Raw genomic sequence first — 23,907 nt, 5'->3', positions numbered from 1 at the left:
CAAGGTCGCCAAAGACTTCCACGGTGCTCCAACAGTCAATCCTGCCTCACCTTAACCTCACCACAGCATCCCACAACAGATCACTCTCTCCTCCTTCAGTTTCTTCCTCTGACTTCCTGGACACTACCCTCTCTTGGTTTTTCTCCTCCCTAACTGGTTTGCTCCTTCTCAGTTGCTTTGCAAGTTACTGACTTCTGAGATCTCTTTCTTTTTTAAAAAAAATTTTTTTTTCAACATTTATTTATTTTTTTTTGGGACAGAGAGACAGAGCATGAACGGGGGAGGGGCAGAGAGAGAGGGAGACACAGAATCGGAAACAGGCTCCAGGCTCTGAGCCATCAGCCCAGAGCCCGACGCGGGGCTCGAACTCACAGACCGTGAGATCGTGACCTGGCTGAAGTCGGACGCTTAACCGACTGCGCCACCCAGGCGCCCCTGAGATCTCTTTCTTAAGCGTCAAAATGCCCCAGAGCTTTCCTGGTTCTCTTCTATAACTACACTTACTCCCTTGGTGATCTCATCCAGTTTCAGACTTTAAATTCCATTCATATGTTGACAACTCCCAACTCTCTCTCTCCCTCTCCCCTCCCCTCTCCTCTTTCCCACTCTCTCTCTCACACCGTCGCACAGACACAATATAGGTATGTATAATAGATCTCCTGAATAATATATAAATATATAGATCTTCAGAACTTCTTCCTGAACTCGAGACTCATATCCAGCCACCTACCTAATGTCTCCATCTAATAAATATCTCAAACTGAACAGATCTAAAACGGAGCTCTTCATATTCCTCTATAAAACGGTTCTAGCCAGTGTTCCCTATTTCAGGTGATTGCAACTCAATCTTCCTAGTTGCTCAGGTCAAAAACCTCAGGCTCCTCTTTTTATCAACTCTATGTTCAATCCATCAGCAAGGTCTTCTGGGTTTACTTTCAAAATATATCCAGGATCCCTTAGCCACCGAAGCCACCCCCGTCTCTTAGATTACTGAAATAGCCCCTGCATGGGGTCCTGTTTCTATCCTTAGCCTCTTATTCTCAATAGCTCTCAAAACCCCAGTCACCTATGCAACACCTCCATGCGGATTCAAAGCTAAAGTCCTCCCCCGTGGCCTTCCAGGTTCTATAGACCTGCCCCTACTCCCCTAACCTCTGACCTCATAATCTCTTACACTCTCTCCATTGTTCATTCTGTTCCAGCCACAGTGATTTCCTTGCTAGATTTAGACGTGCCAGTCATGCTCCTACCTGAGGACCTTTGCACTTCCGGTTCCATCTCTGTGGAATCACCTCCCTAAACAGCCAGTTTGGTCCCTTAGTTTCTTCCAGTCTTTACTCCAGTATCTTCTTTTGTTTTTTAAAATTTTATTTGAGAGAAAGAGAGAGCACGTGCGAGATGGGGAGGGGCCAGAAGGGGAGAGGGAGAGAGAGAGAGAGAGAATGAGAGAGAGAGATCTTAAGCAGGCTCCATACTCAGTGTGGAGCCGGACATGGAGCTCGATCCCACGACCCTGGTGTCACGACCTGAGCTGAAGTCAAGAGTCAGACACTCAACCGAGCCACCCAGGCACCCTTCAAGTCCCTTCTTAATGAGGCCCACTCTGACCACCCCATCTCAATTGCAACACCCACTTCATTTATTATGTGTGTCTATAGTTTCACCCTAGCACTTACTGTTCCTATTATTTTCCTGTAGATTAATTTTTTTTTAAGGCTTATTTATTTTTGAGGAAGAGAGAGAGAGAGTGTGAGCAGGGAAGGGGCAGAGAGAGAGGGAGACACAGAATCTGAAGCAGGCTCCAGGCTCCAAACTGTCAGCACACAGCCCGATGCGAGGCTTGAACTCACGCACCGTGAGATCAGGACCTGAGCCAAGGTCGGAGGCCTAACCAACTGAGCAACCCAGGTGCCCCATTTTCCTGTGGATTATATTCATTGCCTCTTCTCCCCCTCCCACCATCCCCCCTGCACCCCCCTTCCCAAACCAGCTAAGCTTCATGAGAATAGCAATCTGATTGCTGTCTTCAGCAATATATCCTAAGTACTTGGAATAGGATGTGGCACGAAGTTGATGCTCAAAACTTATTTGTTACATAAACAAAGTAATAAAGAGCTTGACTTTCAGAAGACTTTTTTTTTTAAAGTGTTTATTTTTGAAAGAGACAGAGCATGAGCGGGGGAAGGGCAGAGAGAGAGGCAGACACAGAATCCCAAGCAGGCTTCTGTGCTGACAGCCCGGAGGCTGACGAGGGGCTCAAACCCACAAACTGTGAGATCATGACCTGAGCTAAAGTCAGACGTTTAACCGACTGAGCCACCCAGGCGCCCCCAGAAGTCTTTTTTTTTTTTTAATTTTTTTTTTTTTAACGTTTATTTATTTTTGAGAGAGAGAGAGACAGAGCATGAACAGGGGAGGGTCAGAGAGAGGGAGACACAGAATCTGAGACAGGCTCCAGGCTCTGAGCTGTCAGCACAGAGCCCGACGCGGGGCTTGAACTCACTGACCGTGAGATCATGACCTGAGCCGAAGTTGGCCACTCAACCTACTGAGCCACCCAGGCGCCCCCCCAGAAATCTTTTTGATGTATTGTCTGTACAGGCCATCTAAACCATGATGCCAAAATGTTAAATCTACAGGTTTCATATAAACTGCACAATTACCAGGAATCTTGTACTCTGGCAAGACAAATGTTGGGTTGTTCCAGGGTCTTTTTTATTTTCATAGACGTGTTTCTATTTTCCTAAGAAACATACTGTTGGCCGCAAAGATTTGTTCTTTGAACTCCAGTACTTCTGAAGTGCTGAATTTCTGAGTTTTGCCTCAAAGGGGAAGACTATTCCAGCACGTGGGAGTGCTTCACTGCTGCCAAAATATTTTGAAGAACTTCCCATATTACTAAAGTCTCTAGAAGAGCTTATTTATCCTTACCAGGAAAAGGTTATTACTGTTATTGTTTCAAATTCCCTCTTATGCTAGAATTTGGCATGAAAACTGCCCTTTCCCGTAACAATGGCTAGAGATCTTCAGTGTTTCTATGTTGTTTAGAAAAGCTGCACACAATCTTCACCAAACGTCAAAAAAATAAGCCCAAGGGCCTAGCACATACCACTTTGATTCTGCCCTGGCTGTCTATAAGAATCTCGGTTTAATTAAAGGTTCTGGTGAACATCCAATCTTTCTTCAGGGAACACAAAACAGCACAAATTAAGAAGCTCAGTTTAAAAAGAAAGAACGCTATAGGAACAATGGGTTGGTGATCGTGGAATTCTCTAGTCCTGCGTGGTTTGACTAAATGAAACCAGTCCTAGGACGACATACAAAGCACTTTAACTCCAAGGGCAGGCAGATCATGAGATTGTTGTAATTCAGAATCTGCTTATTTGAACTTGGCTCTGCACATTTAAAGCCCACCTGTTTAATACTGGTTAGCCTTTTGGCATAGGAAGTTGGAACATGTTTTTGAGACCGACATTAGGATGGGAGAGAAGCTTCCTGAATTTCTGTTCAACTGTCTTGCAAATGTATGGCACTGGTCATAAGGGACAGGTGAACAGTGCTAAATAGCACCCACTCTAAAGAAAATACAAACTGCAAATATTTTTTACAGAAAGGGGGTGTGCTTTTCGTGTTAAGTGTAAGAGTTAAAGGTGGGAAATAACATGTTTTATAAATAAAAACAAATTGTAGGAATCAGAATTGTTAAAACAGATCTTTCTACAGCTCTACAAAGTGAAAGGACTGTGTAATCCCTCTATAAATTTCAACTGCCTAGCTCTTAACGGCATGTTTTGTCTGCCTTATTCTGTCCTAATTCCCAATAAAGCTAATAGTTTCATACTACTTAATTTTGGTTGTACAAACAAAAAGTGACAGTGTTTTAAAAACAATATATTTCATAAGTTCTCAATACACAAAAAGCGTATTGTGCTTTGCAGAATATTGAGACAGAGTATAAGAAATGAAAATTCCAGGCAGTGCTTTTAGTCATACTGAAATGCAGACAAAATTTGGGATCTAACAGCTACTCCTAAAATGTTTTTCATCTGGAAGCCATCAAATGCTGATCTGTTCCCTCAACGATAATATATTTTTTTAACTTTCCATCCTATCATTATGCGTTTAACTCCCCTATTACTAAAACAGATAACCAGCGCCCCCCCCCCCCCAATTATACATAGTAAGGGGAGGGGGAATCAATCCTACTGTAGCTGTTAACACCAAAAGACATGGGGACCTGAGCCAGAAAAGGCTGGCTCGCTTATGAATTCATGTTGCTGTGAAGAAAAACAAAACTGAAAAACAAAACAAAACAAAACAAAACGCCACAACCCATTAAACAAAAATACCTTGCACAAAAAGCAAAGACTGGAAGACAAATATAGAAGCATTACTCTTGAATTTCCTGGCTTTGTTGATTCCAGCCGCAAAGTGAACATTAAAATGCCAAGCTTCACATTTTAATATTCCCTTGAAATCAGAAAAACAATAGCTCTTTCAGGATTCGAAATGACACTGGAAGGCTCGTAAGGTTTTATTGAGTCAATTCGCTATTTACATACTCGTAAGGGGCTTAAAAAAGAAGCGAAATGGAAGATGTTCTCAACAGACAGAAATAAAATATTCCAATCTATTGTTCCAGTTTATGGCTCAGATCGAAATAATGGGCCATAAAACCTATCAGAAACTAGTTGCGCAGTGCGTGCCTCGCGGCCGGCCAATGAACGGCAACGTCTCGGCTCTCCTCCCGCCGACAGCACTTCAAAGACACTCTTCTTTCTTTAAAGAGCCCGACCTCTCGGTTACGCTAGCGCTCGGCACCTTTGTCAGGTCTCCCAGCTCGCGTGGCCCGGCACTCTTCTATTTGCGGGGCGCCACTACGGTTCAAGGCAGTGGCATCCAAACCGATCTGCTACCCCCACCGCACGAGGCTCCCAAAGCGCCTTCATTCTCAGGGTGAACCACGGCTTCCCACGGTGGTGTTCGGGGCACGGCCCAACAAAACGCACTCCCTTCACCGAGCGAGGGTAGGGGTGACGGGCCTCCCTTTGGAAGGGCTCAGAGGGCAGGGGGGGACTTGGGACGGTGCGCACGCCCCTCCGCGGCTAGGCGGGGGGCGCACACGCCCTGCGCCCGCAGCGCTGCGGCACGGCGGCGGAGCCCCAGCCCAGAGGCGAAGAACAAAGGGGACGCGCTCGCCTTCGCTGCTGGGGGCTGCCCGGGCGCCGTCGCCAGCCCCGCCCCCCGCCGGCTGCGGCGGCGCGCGCCCCTCCCCCGTCCCGCTGCCCCCTCGGCCCCGCGAAATGGCGGCCGCGCCACAAAATGGCAGCCGCGCCAAGTCCCGAGCCGGCGCCGACGGAGAAATAAAAGGCGCCGCGGGCCTCTCCCCGCTCCCCCCGCCCCCTCCGCCCCCTCCGCCCCCCGAGCGCGACAATGCCCGCCCGGGCTTCCTTGTGGTGGCGGTCGGGGGCGATCCTCCCTGGGCACTGGTACGCCTTCGCGCCCCACACTCCGGCGGCCGCTTCTCGACTCCGCAAACCAGGCGGCGCCTTTGTGCGTGTGCCGCCTTTGCGCTTCCAAACTTGCCCCACTGCCGGAGGCTCTCACTTAAGGGGCCAAAACCTGGAGAGAACTGAACGTCGCACAACAGCCAGGCGACCCCTGCCCGCCCAAGACGCTCCTCGGGCTGGCGCGGGCAGGGAGCACCCCTTTCTAGTGTCTGCACGCCCGCAGCTTTAGCTCTTGGCCATCAAAGTGAAGACAGGAAGAGGGACCAAATGACACCCCCCCCCCAAATGAGGGGGAGATTGAGGAAACAGGGGTTAAGGAGTTCCCGAACCAGCACTTCGGCAGCCGCGTAGAATCTCAATGCGGAGCCCACGCTCGAGACCCAGAGGAGAGCCACGGGCGGCCCACGAGTGCACGGGCAGCTCCAGAGGGCGGATGTCGGCTTGCACCCCACGCAAACCTCCAGTGAGCGTTTTAGATTTTTCATCGCTCCCCTCTTGCCCTCTCCCTTCTCCCCGTGGTCAGGGGTCTCGGGGCTGGGCACAGGCAGAGGAAGGAGCGGCTGCTGCAGTCCCCGAGCTTTTCCCCCGCCCCGCCCCGCCCCGTGGCGTGAGGGTCTTGGTGGCCTTGGGCTTTGCCTCGGCCATGACGTGATGGATGGAAGCTGGGCGGTGTCGGTGTGTTTTGGATGTTTCGCTTTCTTTCTCTCAAACGGTCGCTTCCCTGTGCTCCCCATCCCCCAGCTTCCCTTGGGCTCCGTCTTTCCAGAAACTTCTCAGGGAAACACCAAAAAGCCGCAGGCTCAGCCGCCGCCTCCCTCCCGGAGCATGCGCGCCGGATTGGGCGGCAAGTTCGGCGCGCGCGTGTGCAAGTGTGAGAGTGGGGCGTGCGCGCGCGCGTGCGGGGCGGGGCCGTTCGCTCTCACAATGAAGGGAACAGGTTTTCCTCCCCTCCCCCTCCGCCCCCCCCCCCCCCCCACGTTCCGTCGTTGCGCCAGCGCGTTGGGGCAACTCCCCTGGCCTTTGAGAGAAGGGGGGGGAGGGGCAGGGCCGAAGCGCTCGCGTCGTTGCTCCGCGCGCCTGCGCAGCAGGTCGTCTCCGCCGAGCTGTGTTCTCCGCGCCGGTTGCGGTAGCGTCTTCGCTATGAAGTGCGTCTGAGCCACTCGGTTGCGTCCTACTCACTGTTTCCTCAGCTCCCACTCGGGGAAACTGTAGCGTCTTGAGGGGTTAACAATTCTGTTCGCGGGTTTCCCGGAGCTGAGCCTTCCCTTTGTGCCGAAGGGATGAGCTCGGACTGTGTCTGGTTGGTTCCCTTCCACGCCTGCCTGCGCCATGTTTGGTCCGGCTCCTGACCGGATTCGGTGCCTGCAAGTGTGGTGGAGCCTTTTCCAAACGGGGAGGGGGCGGGAACAGCCCTGGCCCAGGGACGAGGCGGTGGCCGCGCCGGCTTCCCTCAGGCGCTGCCTGCAGTTCTTGCTCACTAAGCCAAAATAAAGGTGTCCATTATTTGGAACGCCTCCCTCGGTCGCAGACGTAAGCCTTTGGTGGGGCTGGTCGCTAGGTTTGTGCTTGGTGTGTGGATGCGGACAAAGGGCCCGGGCGTACTGCTCGGTCTCGGCAGAATGGAGCTCGCCGAGTGGTAACCATAGTAACAGCTTTTAGTGTTTCTCAAGGTGCCTTTGGTTTTAGTTTTCTTTTCCTGTCCCCTTAGAAGTGTGGTGGAAGTTACTGCCAGGGTTGTGGGTTCTTAAAGTCCCCCCCCCCCCCCCAAGCTCTTTTATCTTGCCTTGTAATCCGCTCCCCATGCCAGCCCGTTTCTGAAATCCAGCAGGCTAAGTGAGGTTCCCTTGGCAGGGCATGGAGGTCTGCTGTGTCCAGTCCTGAGCTTTGTTTCCTTGCCCCCCTTTGAAGGACATTCGTTGCACTGGTGGAGTAATTGCCTTCCGATATTCGTTTAGCGTGTAACGTACCTTCAGATCCTGATAGATGTAAGGTTTAAAAGAGGGAGCTTGTTCGCGAGGAAGGCACCTTGGGGGCTCCTAGAGACAGACATTTTATGGTCGAGAGCCGCATTTTGGCTCTGAAGTTGTCGGGCAGTGCTAACTTGCCCGCAGGTGCGCGTGCACCATTGACCACGCAAAGTCCGAGGTCAGGTCAGGTCAAGGCTCTGGGCGGAGCCACGCAGTGGGTCCTAAGGAAGGAAGATCTTTCTTCCTGGTGGGAATTTTGAGTTGGTGCCAGATTCCTAACAGAACTCTTAGTATATGAAAAGCTATCCAGAGGCTGCGTTGAGGCACTGGCAAGCAATAGAATTCTCCCCCTGCTAACAAGGCTGTAATTTGAAGCTTGGAAATGACCAGATTAACTGTCCTTTGAATTCGCAGAATTTCGGTTAGAGATTCTATCCTAACAAATTATGGTTAATGAGAGTCTTTGAAGTCAAAGTCCCTAAAGTAAGGGCAACACCACTAAATAAGGGGAAGATTTTGTTTGTACGTTTTGTAATTAAACAATGTTTTTATTTATTTATTTATTTTTAAGTAAACTCTATACCAACTTGGGCCTTGAACTCAAGACTCCAAGATCAAGGGTCGCATGCTCATGCTCTATCCACCGAACCAGCCAGGCACCCCGATTTTTTTTAAAGCTTTTTTACATTTATTTACTTGTACCTTTTATAATTTTAAATAGGCATAAAAACAAAGTTCTTATTGGGGTCTAATAATTAGGATCTCTGGAAACTGATCCTGAGGGGAACGATATATACACTTAAGTTGAAAATTGTGAAAGACAAGAGTACCCCGTCTTGGAGCCACTTTCGAGTGAATTTAAGGGAAAGGTTTATGCTTGGGTGTGTGTTTATATCATCTTGTGTGGTGGGGAAAACATAGACCCCTTTTAGTAGTTCATCCCACCCTGGCCCTTCTGCCAGCTAACTACAGTATACAGTGAAGTCTTTAGTTCTGACTCTTAATGATTCTGTTTTCTTAGAGAAACCATTTTAATAACCATTTTAATCAGCATCCTTTAAGAGTTGTCCTGAGGCATTCTCTTTTCAGCCAAAGTATTTACCAAAAAGAAGTGTAAGAAGTGGCTTCCATGACTCTTGTAGTATATGGCGTGAAAAAAATTCAATGAGTGCCTCCATCAAAATACTGAAATTTAATTTTTTAAAGCCTGAAAAATAATTCCAGTATTTAATTCAGAAAGGCATCATGTCCTACCTTGTCTTTAAATAGTGTGGTTTTATCTTAAGCCAAAAGGTTTCTAATGTCGAATTATATAAAATTAGCAATCATTACCCTCCTGACGAGTAATGCAAAATACTCGAGGCAGTGATGTGATTTAAAGAGGCATTATTATCAAACAATAATTGAATTGAAATGGAAACAGTTTTCAAAACATTTTGAATGAGTACATAAATAATTTTTTGTCTAAATTTTCTACTTCAAACTAGAGCAGGGAAGCTTAAATCCCCTGAGTCTGCTGAAAATTTCAAAACCTATATAACAAGTTACTAAACACATTTTATTTGGTATTACTGTTTTTGAGATTCCATCAACTATACTTTGATAGTAGTCTTTGAATTAATCAGTAGCCTTGATTTGCATGATTTGTATTCTGCTGACTTCCTGATGTTTAAAAGTTACAATCTGCAATACATGAGGTGTTTTGATTAAAGTATAGCACTTCTAGTGAAGAGGGTTAGTCTTTTCTCCCATGAGGATTAGCAGCAGGGGTTTAAAAGGTTGAATGAAATCTCCGAATTAACATAGTGAATAACATTTTGTTCACATGGGATCTGTTAAATATGTTAATTTAGTAGAGTCCAGCATCAACATTTCAGAGAAACCCTTAACTGAAGTAACCCAGATGCTGACTTCGAAAAGTCATTTTATTACAGCTTTTTCTAATTATAAAAGCAATATATGTTAACTGAAGAAGGTGTAGAAGAAAATTTTAAGAAAATATAGATGAAAAAAAACTTCTTAAAAATTTAAATTTCAGGTGAGGTGGGTGAAGGGATGGGTGAAATAGGTGAAGGGGATTAAGGGTACGCTTGTCATCATGAGCACTCAGTATAGAATTGCTGAATCACTGTATTATACACCTGAAACTAACACTGGCTGTTAACTTTAGTAGAATTAAAATTAAAAAAAAAAAAAATTCTACCACATAGGCACAGCTGTGATTAATATATTTGAAAATATCCTCCCAGTCCATTTTTTCCAATGCCATAAATGTTAATAAATCGTGTTCGTAATTGTAAATATTAGGTACATTAGCAGTATTTCCTCATAGAGGGAAAAAAGTTACTTTTAGCAACTTTCCTGGGAAATGGTAGAAACATACGAATTGATTTTTTATAAGAAAATATCAGCCATTACATTCGTTTCTGGAAAACTAAAAACGTGGGATAAATTATTTAGCTTTCTTGGAGGGTTGAACAGGAAAATAGATGATGAAATGTTAGCCTGCTGAAAGAATGATTTAGAGAGCTAGCTGGCTAATGTTCAATTGATGGAAGTTCTGATAATTTATGTATATATAATTCCACCAGAGTGAGCCTGCTATATCAAAATAAGTCTGTTAATGGACAAGTCTGCCTTTCACCAGTTGACTCTCAGAACTAGCAATATGTCAAACACTCTTTGAGAATAATATAGCAGTGTTGTCTGTTTCATTTCTACTGTTTGGAAAACTGTTTCTAATAATAGAAGGAATTTGTATTGTCAAATAGGCTTTGATCATTTTAGAGCCCGTTAATGTATTTTTACATGATGCCTTTAGAAACAAGCGCTTGTATCTTAAGTATATGTGTTGTCATGAAATAGTTTAGTTTTAATTGCTTGGGACTAGATTTGTAACCAAAATCTTGTTAAATATCTGGTAACGATTCTGTCCTCCTGCTCAAATGTTGATATTAATTTATCTGCTCTATTGGCTGGGGTAGCATTCAAAGCCGTTTGAGGCTCAGATGCTTTCTCCAACTGGGCTTCCATTATGCATGACTGAACTCTTTGAGCACATCTAGCATGTTAAATACGGGAGCTCCTCACAGTGTGAAAGTAAGACCTGATTAAAAACATCTATTTTAATTTCCCTTTGCAAATGGCTCTGCTTTAATGTTACCTTTCTGAATTATCTGTAATACTTAAATGAGGATATTCACTTCACTATCCACTTATCGTAGATGAAAGGAGAGATCGCAACCTACTTTTGATCTTTTTCAGTGAGCATCAGTTATTGTTAAAATAATTTAAAAACTAGAATAACAGAGTGGGTTGCCTTGCTATTGAAAACATACAAAGATGAGTGCTTATGAAGAAATTCTGCTTTTGTAAATATTTTGTAACAAGGACAGAAACAGAGAAAAGCTTTCCCAGTGTTTCCTGATACATTGCCAATAAAAATGAAAGGCACTGAAAAAAAATCAAATACTTGATTTGGGGCTGTGCAAAGGGCATGCACTTACCAGTTTTGTTGTTATTAGGAGATTTGCAATAGAAAAAGTCAGCGAAAACCCACAAAAACCAGAAACTGCGCACTTAATATGCAATTAGTGCATTTTGATTTGACTATAGGACTTGGCTATAACTGTGATACGTTCTTTCAACTGATGCTTATTTTTTTTTATTAAAAAGTTTTTTTCTTAATGTTTGTTTATTTTTGAGAGAGACAGAGACAGAATGTGAGTGGGTTAGGAGCAGAGAGAGAGGGAGACACAGAAGCAGAAGCAGGCTCCAGGCTCTTGAGCTGTCAGTACAGAGCCCGACGCGGGGCTCGAACTCACGAGCCGAGCCGTAAGATCATGACCTGAGCCAAAGTCGGACGCTCAACCGACTGAGCCACCCAGGTGCCCCAACTGATGCTTATTTTTGATGTAAATATGAAATTAGTGGTCAACTTATTAGTATTTGTGATATTTTTATGGTGTGTTTCTTCCAAATTCTTTTACATATGTTATCTTCTTTGATACTTCTAGCAACCATTTTTGGTAGAGAAAGCATATTATCTTCATTTTGCAGATAAGGATATTGAGACTTTTGAGGATTTAATTGATTTGCCTAGGTCATATAGCCAGTGACAAAATTGGAACTGGAATTTTTAACTCTTAATCCAAGGGTTATTCCATTATACATTAAGGTCTCTCATTCATACCATCAATGTTTTTTTCTTCAGTGTTTTTCAATTCATGGTCAAGCAGTGTTTGTTATGCTGAAAGAATCAGTAAGGAATATGGGCAATATTTTTCACCTGCAACTATTAACTTTAACATAGATGGACAGACTTCCTATCTAAATTGCTATATGTATGTATATACCCTATATATATAGTGTATATATATATATATATACACACACATACACCATATGCATATATACTATATATATACTATGTATATATACACTATATATAAATACTACATATATATACTGTATATACACATATATAGTGTGTGTATATATATATATATATATTTTTTTTTTGGCATCAAAGGAGCACATTAAGAATTTGAACAGATAAGAATTGAAATTTGTTTTATTCATTAAATAATCTATATATCTATTTAGTTGATGTATGTTGACATTTTATAAACTGAATTCTCTTTTTAGAAATACACATCAGATTTTTAAAAGCCCAGGAAACTAACATGAATACTTCGGTTGCTATTTTTGGTGCCCAACAGGTATTCTGACTAACACTTCACCAGATCCTGAGTATAAGGTGGTATCAAATGACATTTTATGGGATTTTGCTATAGCCTTAATCTTGTTAGAGAGAGACTGTTTCTCAGTTTGGTAAATCTCTGGCAAAACGAGAACTGATACTCTCTTAATTTGACATTTGTACCTAATCTTTTTGACAGTCTGTGATCTGTAAAGGTCTTTGGGAGAATTTAATTCAATTTTGCTTAACAATTTGTGTTATGTTAAAAAAAATTTTAGTTGGTAAACATGTTGCTTTAATTTTCACTTAATGTCCCCTAATTCTTGTGCCGTGCAGAAAGTAGTATAAAACATCTTAACTGGTTCTTATTTTGTTCTAGTTTATCCTTTTATTGTTCTGTGGGAGTCCTAGATGGATACCATATTTAATAATTACTCTAATTAGTCTCTCCTGATTTTGCATCTAAAAGCCCCCCCCCCTTTTTTTTTTCAGCCCTTGAATTTTTCTTCAGCATGATTTTAACTGAAGTCTGCATTCAAGGTGAGATATCCCCTTCTCTAAGTGCAAGACCCTATTTTCTGAATCTTCGTCTTTGTTAGTTGCCCCTCTTAATGCAGTTGAGCTGAATCTCTTCTGTTCTTCATGGTGACACTTTGGTCTTTCCCAAGAGGTTTCAGCTAATTCATAGCCTATCAGGTTTTAAATAAATCATTTACATCATATTTTAAAATGTGTTTCAAATTGTGGTTGCTTATATTGAAATTCATGCTTCATGGAAACATGCATTTTAGTTCAATGCTAACTGCATCTGTATATACAGGGCTATATAGTTCAGGGGTTTAGGTTAATAGGGTGCTGGCCTGACACTCCTTATGTGATAGTTGATGTGACAGAGAAATGGCCAAATGTAAATGACTTATCCTACATCTGAATGTGGTTTGATGTGCTTTTACTGAGAAATCAATTCCAGAATATTTTCAAGAACACACATTTCCATTTCATTTAATGACTGATTTGCATGAAGACAAGACGAACCTCTGGGGTGGCACTAATACCTTAACTAAATTATGAATGAGTGCCACTATTAGGGTAGGGCTTTTCTGTTTCTAACTCTTTGCCACCACCTCTTTCTGTTTCTGACTTACTGAAGTTCCCAAACAGTAAAAAAAAAAAAAAAAAAAAAAGTTGAAATAGAAAACGTGTAAACATAAGCTAGGAAAATAGCATAAAAACTAGTTAAATTACCTTAGAATCTAGAAGTTTGAGAAGTAACTTGTCAAAATTCCAAAAATCATTTCAAATGGATGGTAAAGTTAGCTCCTGAGCTAGCACATCTTGTACTGTAATTGTTGCAACTGTTTAAAGTGGGGGCTTGCTTAGACTTTTGAACGTCCTAAAAAGAGGAGAGGTTATCTCAATTCATCAGACCTGCTGAGATCAAGGTTATTTATTTAGTATAGACCATTATTAAACCAAATACAAGACAGTTGATGTGACTCTAAGTCTGACAATCATTAAGAAACTTACGTTAGACTATGTGGCAAACAACAACAAAACTACTTGGGAGCATTACTGTCTGTGGGAACGAAAGAAACTAATTATGCACAGGTGATCCGGGTATTAGTGCCATTGATTATGGTGACCATATTTTTCAATTCAAAACAGCATAGTTTGGTGGTAAGTTGGCTCCTATTTAAGGAGACAGTGAATGAGACCAAATATTTACAATCTGGTATGTACTTGAAGCTCCACGCCTTTGATACGTTATTTTTGTAGATAAAAAATGGAAAAGAAAATTTAAACAATTCCATTTTTCTGGACTCAGTACAATTGCCTTAATTTTGTGGGTTTTCTCCAGGGTTGCAAACTGGTCTTGATATAAAAGTTCTACTGTGGTCTTTAAAGGCCTTTAGGCCTGGAAAGGCCAGAGGTCTGATCCATTTCTATGCTTAAATGTTAAATTACAGTAAATCTCTATATGAATCCTTTATACAATATTAGATACGTAGCCTTCTCATTTCAGTTCTATTCCTGGTATCCTGTAACGATCAGCTAGGATAGCTTACAAAAGGTTTCGCAATCTTATATAAAATAAAGTTGCTTAACGTTACAAGCTAATGATTCTCGAGAGGAATGGGTTTTTGAAGCTGTCACTGCTTCGCTGGGCAGAGAGAAGGGCGGCCCTGTTCTGACACTTTCCCAAGCAGGCGGGGATCCAACTGCCCGGAAACCGCCAGCTCCTGGCCGAAGGGTGAGCAGGGGAAGAAGTCTTGGCTTCTCCTAGGAGGGGCACTGGCAGCCGCTTCGACACGCAGCCCTATCAAAACCAACCCCCTTTCTCTCTCTTCTTCCTCCAGACCGGCGCCTGGAACCCCTGCTCGAGGGGCTGGAGGCCGTCTCTGCCCCCGCACGCGCAGAGCCCCAAGCCTGACTGAGCGCCCGCCCCGCGGCCGGCTCCTCGCGCGACTGCGCGCCTGCGCACCGGGACCCGGCGCGCGAGCGTTCCTTTCCGACCCCGTGTCCCTCCCTCCCCCGCGCGCCTGCGCGCCGGCTGGGAGGAACTCGGCGCCTCGGCCTCGGCGGGAGGGCGGACGCGCGCGCGCCCGCGGCGAGGGAGGCGGGCCGCGCGCGCCGGTGGGAAGCGTCCGGCTGCCACAGCGCCAGCTTCGTCGTAGTCGCTGCCGCCCGGGTCCCGCTCGCCCCTCCTCCCCGCTCCCCCGCCCGCCGCCGCCGGGGCGCATGCGCCGCCGGAGCGCGAGGGTCGGCTTCGGGTGTGTGGTGGCGGCAGAGCGGAGCTGCGAGGCCCGAGAGTCAGAACCTGGGGGAGAGGGATGGTCTCTGCACGGGGGGGAGCCGGAGGAGCCGCCGCCGCTGCCGACGCCACCGCCGCAGCCGCCGCCGCCGCCGCCCCGGCGCCCGCCTCCCGGCGCTGACGGGCTCGTACGAAGCCGGCGAGGGAGAACCCGCACCAGCGGTCGCCGGCACACCGCCCAGCATGGTCCGGGAAACCAGGCACCTCTGGGTGGGCAACTTACCGGAGAATGTGCGGGAAGAGAAGATCATCGAGCATTTCAAACGGTGAGTGACACGCGGCCCGGGGCCGCGCTTTCTCCTCAGGCGCTGCTTGCCCGTCCGGCCCGTTGCCGGCCCCTCCCCGTGGTGCGCGGAACTGCTGAGGGGACCCGGGCCAGACCCACGGCCGGGTGCGAGGAGCGCGCGGCTGTCTGGTCGCCGCTCGGCCCGCGTCGCGGCGTTGGGCCTCGGCCTCGGCGGCGCGGCCCCATTGCCGCCCTCTCCTTACCTAGCCGGGAGGAGGCTGTCGCCCGGCCTCCCCGGAGCCGGCGCCGGGCGGCGGTGGGGTCGCATCCTTGCGCGCCGCCGCCCCGGACCCCTGCCTACTAGGGGCCCCCACCCCGGCGCGGCCAACGCCGGAGTCCCGCAGCAGCTCCCGCTCCTCGCCTTGCGGACTGACGGAAATGTCTGACCTACAGAGGGGTTTGTGTGAGAGGAGAGGTTTGACCCAGGCAGAAGTCTTGGTAGGTGGTGTAGGTGCATCTCAGAATTGGGGAGACACTACGAGGTTCCCGGCACCTCTCACCAAGGACTTACAGATCTAGAAACTAAAGGGAAATAGCAGGCGCACATTTTTTTCTTTTCTGTGTTTTGGGTTTTTTTTTTCCCCCCTTCTTTTTCTTTTTGCGGGGTTGGCTAGAGAGGCTGGTGTCTGAAAATAAGTTGGTGCGCCTGTTTTGGCTCCTTCGCCTTCCTGGCCGCTTTCAGCCGTCTGGGGTCCCTGGGCGAGGAGGACGGTGGGGACCGAGGGCTTGCCGGGGAAGGCCCACCTCAGGTAGGACGGTACCCAGTTCGCGTCGGAGCCCGAAAGCCTCAGGCTCTCTGCCTCCGGGGCCGCGCCGGGTTAGCGCGTAGGGGCCGCCTGTAAGAAGAGATTCCCTCCCACCCAGAGTTCTTTACTCGGTGGTTAGGAAAAAGCAAGTCTTTTAAGATTAGAACACGTAGCTGCTTTTCTAAACTTCCCAGAGTGTGTTTTGTGTGTGAAATATAGGAATCTGTGTTGTTTTTGAGCCGTCTTTCCTCTACAGTAGTATTTAGGCGCTTGCTTTCTTTGTGAAACATACGTGTACCGTAACGGATCGAGTCCTCGGCATCAAATGCTGGAAGTGACGGTTTACTTAGGCTTGGTGCAAAATGAGAAGGACTGTAGCAAATCTGTGATTGCCTTTGAAAATTACTGTATTTTCCGATATTCAGAATCCTCAAAGATTTTAAGTTTGGTTTCCTCTTAATTCCCCTTACTATCTAGTGAGTGAAGGAAATTATGGAGCGCCCTTATTAGTGAGTCACCATGGGAAAAATAGATTGCGTCGCTTGCTCTGGAGCTGCTTGGATAAGGAAATGGAAGCAGAGGCAGCAGCGCTCCACTCTGTCTTTTAAATGGAGGATCATTGATTCTGTTGGTGGTTGCTGTTACTGGGGTATTAAATCTTCACCGCTGGAGCGCGCGTCTGCGCGTGTCCGCGTGTGAAAAGGAGCCGGCAATAGTGAGGCCATTCATAACCTGCTAGCGCTGTCCTAGGCAGGGCTGGGGGAGGCGCGCTTCCAGGGACTCTCCCGGTGTTTACTACGTTGTGCTGAGAAACCAGGCAGGGCGAGGCCGGGAGCAAAAACTCACCTCTGTCCATTGTGATAAAGGGGATCGAGACCTTGGGCTCAGTTGGGAGGCAGATGGGAACTTTCTCTCCCTGGCGCTGCTCCACCCAGTACCCCCACCCACAGCCCCAGTATCTTCACTGCTTTAGTGGGAAAATCTTGGAGGTGCAGATTATTGGAGTGGGAGAACCACTTAGATGTGGTCACTTTTAACCCCTGGCGGACTTTGTCTGTGGGTCTCTGCCTGGGAAATTCGTCTGTACCGACGTGCAAACACGTGCACTGCAGCATTCGCTTTGCTCCTCAGTGTTCTGTGGCCAGACGTGTCATTTCGCGTTATGCACATTCCAGAGACATTGCATGCCTCTTGCAGGGAGTTTGACTCCTCTCAAGATGAGGGGTTAGGGAAAGGAAAGAGGAAATCGTGCAGGGGAGTTTGGGGAGGTTTTTAAGTGGTTGGTGCTGCGGTCCGGCTTGTGTGAATGACTTTCTAAAATGGCGGCCAGGACCCACTTTATGTGGGAATCAGCCGAGCAGATCTCAGAATGCACCGAGGGAGGAGGGGGCGGAGGATGCGAGCTGCCTTCGAAAGCCGAGGTCTGGAGGAACGTTACTGTATTAAAGAGGGCTTAGCCGGCACAGTGCTCGCGACTGCGTTTAAAGGAGTATCTCACCTATTGCAGAGCAAAAGCAGATGCTGCTGATAAAAGCAGATTATTTTAAAACTAAGCAGACCGTGTGTCCACCAAACTCCATTATTTTAAAAGCGATATTTAAAAACTTTAAACAAACGTTCTTCTTTAAATAGGCATTGCATTCTTACGGGTTTAAAGACTAAAAGATTTATAGAGAAAAATTTCCCCTTCACCCCTGACCTCGGGATTCCCAGTTCCCATTCTCCCACTTCCTACTGACAGGTAATCTCCATTTTTGGTTTCTTGTTTATTCTTAAACATGTACAAGAAATGTTTTTGCTTCTCCAGCTGTGGAGCTAAATGGACCCTGTTTGGAGGAATTCAAAGCGTTTTATCCCTGTTGTAAAAAATGTTTTGTAAAATGTGTGATTGCTACCGGGAGGAAAATGAAATTTGAGTAATTTAAGTAAAAGGGATAAAAAGGTAGTTGTACCAGAATGACAGCTCTGCAAGGAAATTTAAGGATACTCACTTCTGGTGTTTTCTAGAAATCAAAATGCGAGAAACCCTACAATGCCTTTTACCAGCTTTTTCCCTTTTCCTAGCTAATTACATTAACTGATAAGTGTTTTACAGGATTAAGAGGTGTATACTGGGAATACATTATATAAAACGTTTTCAAAATGATTATTCTTGTAACACTGATTAGGCTTTTGTAGTAATTTTTTTTTTTTTTTTTTTTTTAAGATTAAGCCAGTTAGTTTACGGAGCTGGCAGTTTAGAGGTATTTGTGGGGGTGGGTGGGGGAAGGGTCAGAACCAAAAAATTTTTTTTATTATTTACATTTTGATCAGTGTTTTTGGTGAAAAATAGATTGAGAGAAGGATGCTGATCTGGCTTTTTTTCTTCCATACTAAAGAATGACCAGATCTTTAAAGTGTAATCAGGGCATTTTCAAAATTTGGCTTTACCCTCTTGCAATAAGAACACATTTGTTGTGTTCATTATCTTTACAGCTTTTAATATGCTGGTTGAAAAAAATTAAATGAGGACTATTTCTGAATCAGATTTTAGTTAACAAAGATCTATTGCAGGGACTGAATTTGCACAATAGAGAAAGTCCTTTCCTTTGTATGTTAGCTGGGTGGAAGGGGGGAAGGGAGGAGTTACACAACAATTGGTTGCTGTCTTTTAGTTGTAAGAGAGGTGTATGCAAAGATGATTCCCTGAATTAGAATGAACAAACGAATAGAGCCCTTTAAAGAATCTAAAATTCTTTATATCTTATTTGTAGATAATAAGTAAATTGCATATTCAGGTTCTTCCCATGTCCAGTTACTGAGAATACGTTAAAGATTGTGCAGATATAGAGCAGGGTAGCAGCTTATGTAAAAAATTTGTCAAAGAATGAGACCTATTTAAAAATGTATTTTGGTTTTGCTAATTTCAAAGGTCTTCTTTCAGTGGTTTTCTGAGCTTAAATCTCTGGAATGTATGTTATGTGTTACATGTATCTGGATATCTTTACTTTTGGGACACAATAAAAATATAGTGGAAGAGTTTCCATTTCTTTAGTATTCTATAACTAGATATATTTTTAGACTTAAAACAGATTTGACTCACCCTAGCCTTACATCATTGCTACGTCGTTTCTTTTTTAGAGCCTAGCCAGTTTCTATGTAGAAACATCTCTGGTTTTGAATGTTATAATTTTGATAATCTGTTTTCATGATGGGCTTTTGTACGTTTTAAAAATAAAAAAAAAATCAGTTATCTTGAGAAATAGCATTAAAAAATCACATAGAATGCTTGAAATGTTGTTTTTTTACTTCCTGAGTAGAATGTCTCTGGCAGATTAGAGGAAAACAGGGCTCAGTGCCCGGAAGAATGGTGGTGTTTGACTTGTGTAGAGGGCACCTTTTTCCAACTACCTTTCTTGTAGACTGGTGATTGCTCAGGCATTGTATTGTTTGGTATGCTCATGAAGCGAATTCAGGCTTGATTTATGAGACACTTTTAATCCTGTGAGCACTCATGCTTTGGGAAAATTTATATACAAGTTATAAGGATAGTGGTAATGTGAAAGTTTTTCCAAATGGTCTTCTAAGTCTCACCTTCTCCTTTGAAATTTTGCTAAAACTTAAAAAAATGTTTGCAGTAGTTCTTGAAAACTAGTATATCCAATTGGAGACGGTGTAGTTCTCTGTTACTTTAAAAAATCTAGTGTTTGAGCTGTAGTTAATTAGTCCACAGCATTTAGAGTAAGCATTGTAGTCTGCAAATTCCTTCAGTGTATATGTTTATTAAAATTGGGCTCCTGAATTTCCTTATTGGATGATTTGAAATAAATGTGCAAGCCCTTGAAACCAACATATATATTAGTCTGCTGAACAAGGAGACAAAACAAAGTAGTATTTTTCTGTAGTTAAATTTCTAACCTTCCCTACTTACTTTATTTTTACTTACTATTATTTGCCTTAGAGCTACTCATATTGTGAGTGAAAATAGCATACTCTGTTGTGGAAACCAGTGAGAATGTTTAAGTATTTTATTAGAAACCATATAATTTTTGTGTACTATCTAATTGGTTTTCAGTGTGTGGAAATATGCTTTGCCATAAAAAAATGATCTCGGTATAATTCTAGAGTATTACAATATTCAGGTTTTTCCCCCCTACATTATGTCTGTGTCTGCTAAATTGAAAATGGTAAACATCTAAAAAACTCACAAAGGAATATCTCTATCCTGACTTAAATTTAGTGAATTTTTGTGTTTAAGGAGTTCATCTTGAGTATAGAGATGAATTGAAATTTAGCACAGTTAAAGATTTTTATTATAGGGGCACCTGGGTGGCTCAATCAGTTAAGCATCTGACTTCAGTTCAGGTCATGATCTTCTGCTCCATCAGTTCGAGCCCCACTTCAGGTTCTGTGTTGACAACTCAGAGCCTGGAGTCTGTTTCAGATTCTGTGTCTCCCTCTGTGTTTCTGCCCCACCCCGGCTTGTGCTTGCTCGCTCGCTCTCTCTCAAAAATAAACATTAAAAAAAAAAAAGATTTTTTATTATATAAAGAATTGCTCCGGTTCTTAGAGTTAAGGAATATTTGTGGGAACATTCAAATGGGAAATACTTACATTGCTTATCACTTTCTTCAAGAAAATAGTATCATGGTATTATCAACATGGTAGTATGAATAGTACCTTTGGTTTCACCAACACAAATCAAGTGTTTCCATATTTCACCTTACATTTGTTGCACAGGTTCCTTTTCACTTCCCCATTTCTGTGTGAATCATTTATGCTTATCACGATTTGGAAACTAAAGTAGCAATTAGACCTGCTGCTAGGTACTTTAATGCATTAATAAAGATGCATATACATTACTAATTTATGTGTAAAAGTTATACTTTGGAGAAATTTGAACATATACAAAAATAGAAAAATAGTAAATGAATCCCACGTACTCCTCATTCAGCCCCAACAACCGTCAGTCGTGGCTTGTCCTGCCTTATGAAGAAAAATAAAGCAAAGGAGGGGATGGAGAGCCATGTTGGTGGGGGGAGTAAGTAAGGCCTCTTTGAAAAGATGGCATTTGATACATCAGAATGAAGGCCTGTCCACACTTAGATCCAATTCTTTCCTACCAGTGTTATTTTTTTCCATTTATAATTTATTTTGAAATAGTTCATGAATGGTGCAAGGAATTCCCACACCCCTTTCACCCCAATTCCCCAATTGTTAGCATTTTGATACATTTACTCCATTAACTTCTCTCTTTTTTTTTTTTTTTTTTTGTTTATTTTTGAGACCAAGCATGAGCAGGGGAGGGGCAGAGAGGGGGACAGAGGATCAGAGCCCCATGACCTGAGCAGAAGTCAGATGCTTATCTAAGCCACCTATAGACCCCAGTCTTACCCTAGTTTTCATGTGCCTGGTAGTCTTACATAGCATGGATCTTTCATTCTGCAGAATGACCCTCCGCCTGAGTCTAGCCAGTATATCCTCCTGACCAGATCATGTCATGCGTTTTTGGCAAGAATACCACAAATGATTCTGTGCCCTTCTCACAGTAACCTATAAGGAGACAGACGATATGGATCCATCCCACCACTGGTGATAGTTTAACTTTGCTCACCTAGTCAAGTTAATGTTTTTACTATTTCCCCCTTTGTATTTGATTAGCATTTTATGGGGAGATCTTGCACTATTATGCAGATAGTCTTTCTTTCATTATCAAGCCTATAGCCACTAGCCTTAGTATCTAATGATAAGTCTTGCCTTTATTATATACTGCTGTGATTGCTTCTATATTTAGTCTTCTGTAGACACAAACTTTACATGTGTATATAATACTCAGGATTTCTTTCTTTCTTTTTTTTTTTTTCCAGTTGAATTTTAGTCCAGGGTTTATTTGATACCCAAATTGTTCTAGATTTGGCCAGTGCAAGCTCCTTCAAACAGGCTACTGTGTCCTTTTGATATCTCCCCATTACTCTTTCAAGCATTTATTGTAGGTACAACAAAGACTTACCATGTACTTTCCTTGCCCCAGTCCTGTAATCAACCATTTCCTCAAGAAGTCCTGGGTTTTTTTTAATGTAGGATGGTATTTAGAAACCAAGATCTGGATGCTCAGTTTACCCTTGGCTACAAAGCTAAGATGTGTGTTGTGTGTATATACCTCTGTGTGTGTGTGTGTGTGTGTGTGTGTGTGTGTGTGTGTACACACATTTTCATGTATATACCATATCTGTATCTCAAGGTCACATTGTTAAAAATATTCACGTGCTCCAGTACACAAGGATTCTTTCTAACCTCCCATTTCCAAGTTTGTAAATTTTTAAACAAAAATGTTTATTTTTGAGAGAGACAGAGCATGAGCGGGGGAAGGGCAGAGAGAGAGGGAGACACAGAATCCAAAGCAGGCTCCGAGCTGTCAGCACAGAGCCCAACACGGGGGTCGAATTCACAAACCGCAAGATCATGACCTGAGCCGAAGTCGGATGGTTAACCCACTGAGCCACCCAGGCACTCCGTAAATTTTTTCTTAGAAACCTATCTCCAATTCCTCTCAGTATATTTACTTATTTGCCCAGTTATATTCTCAGTGTAGCACATATCCAGATGCCACCTCTAGGCACATTTCTTTGGAAAACCAACATTTGGGGATGAGGGACAAGGAAACAAGAGGAAGGTAGGACTGGAAATGACTTGAATGTTTTTGCCCTCAATTTTTTCTCTCATAGGAGACAACTTGTGGATGAGTAAATTTACCTGCCTCTGGTTAAAACCCATTTAGAACTATCCCACTCTTAAAATTTTAGTTTTGGTTCTAGTTCTACCACTGACTTTGTGAGATGAAGTTAATCACTGGATCAGTCTGGGCTTTATTATATGCTAGGTCACATAGAAGAGGGATAGTGAGAAAGGAGCTTGTTGGGAATAATATTAGGAATTATCAGTGCTTCATTTATTTATTTTGTTGTTAGTTACTCACTTTGTGTGGTATCTCAGCAAAATTTGCCTTGGCCCTACCTTCCTCCAAACCTTATGGACTTTAGCATTTTTTTAAAAATGGAATTATAATTGATGTATATTTGAAACTAATTATGTAACATAATGACTTGGTACTTGTATATACTTCAGTATGGCCACCATATAAGTCTAGTTAACCCCTGTCACTATACATAATTACAAAATTTTTTTCTTCTGATGAGGACTCTTTATTTTGAAGATTTTATTTTACTTCTTAAAGTGTTTAATTATTTCAGGGGGGAGAGAGAGAGTGAGACAGAGAATCCTAAGTATGCTCTGCATGGTCAGCGCAGAGCCTGGCGCGGGGTTCGAATTCAATAACTGTGAGATGATGACCTGAACCGAAATCAAGAGTTTCGTGCTTAACAGAGTCTTAATACAGCCCCACGACTATTTTCTAACTACAAGTTTGTACCTTTTGACCCCCTTTCAATTCACCCTTCTGCTCATTCCCCCCACCACTAATCTGTTCTCTGTATCTATGAGTTTGTGGTTTTTATTGTTGTTTTTAAGATTCTACATATAAATGAGATCACGTTATTTCTCTTTCTCTTAGTTCATTTAGTATAATGCCCTCAAGATCTATCCACATTGTTTCAAATAGCAAGATTTCCCTCTTTTTATGGCTGTATAGTACTCTATCGTGTATGTATGCACTACCTCTTCCGTATCTGTTCTTTAGCCCATGGATACTTAGGTTGTTTCCATGTGTTGTTGGCTGTTGTAAATTATGCTGCAGTGAACATGGGGATGCACATATCTTTTCAAATTAGTGTTTCATTTTCTCTGGATAAATACTCAGAAGTGGAATTGCTGGATCATATGGTAATTCTGTTTTTAATGTTTTGAGGAACCTTCATACTGTTGTCCGTGGTGGCTGCACTCAGCTTT

At 43.8% G+C, this 23,907-nt stretch overlaps 1 protein-coding gene across 4 annotated transcripts in view; it reads left to right on the top strand.

The window, feature by feature from the left end:
- The window catches only part of SPEN (spen family transcriptional repressor), a 126,288-nt gene that overhangs the window by 20,644 nt on the left and 81,737 nt on the right, over positions 1–23,907 (top strand). Inside the window, exons 1-3 of one of the 4 annotated variants that reach the window (XM_047871580.1) lie at positions 5,312–5,973; positions 12,672–12,719; positions 14,537–15,257. In XM_047871580.1, coding sequence (XP_047727536.1) covers positions 15,175–15,257 — 83 coding nt within the window. In that variant the 5' untranslated portion in view covers positions 5,312–5,973; positions 12,672–12,719; positions 14,537–15,174. Of the gene's footprint in view, positions 1–5,311; positions 5,974–6,603; positions 6,656–12,671; positions 12,720–14,536; positions 15,258–23,907 lie in introns of those variants that run through there. The other 3 variants (XM_047871578.1, XM_047871581.1, XM_047871579.1) reach the window with 3 other exon arrangements.

Source organism: Prionailurus viverrinus, chromosome C1 (genome assembly GCF_022837055.1).
Source record: "Prionailurus viverrinus isolate Anna chromosome C1, UM_Priviv_1.0, whole genome shotgun sequence".
Classification (NCBI taxonomy): Eukaryota; Metazoa; Chordata; class Mammalia; order Carnivora; family Felidae; genus Prionailurus; species Prionailurus viverrinus.
Note: the sequence above shows the minus strand (reverse complement) of the source record. Positions and strands in the feature narration are given on the sequence as shown.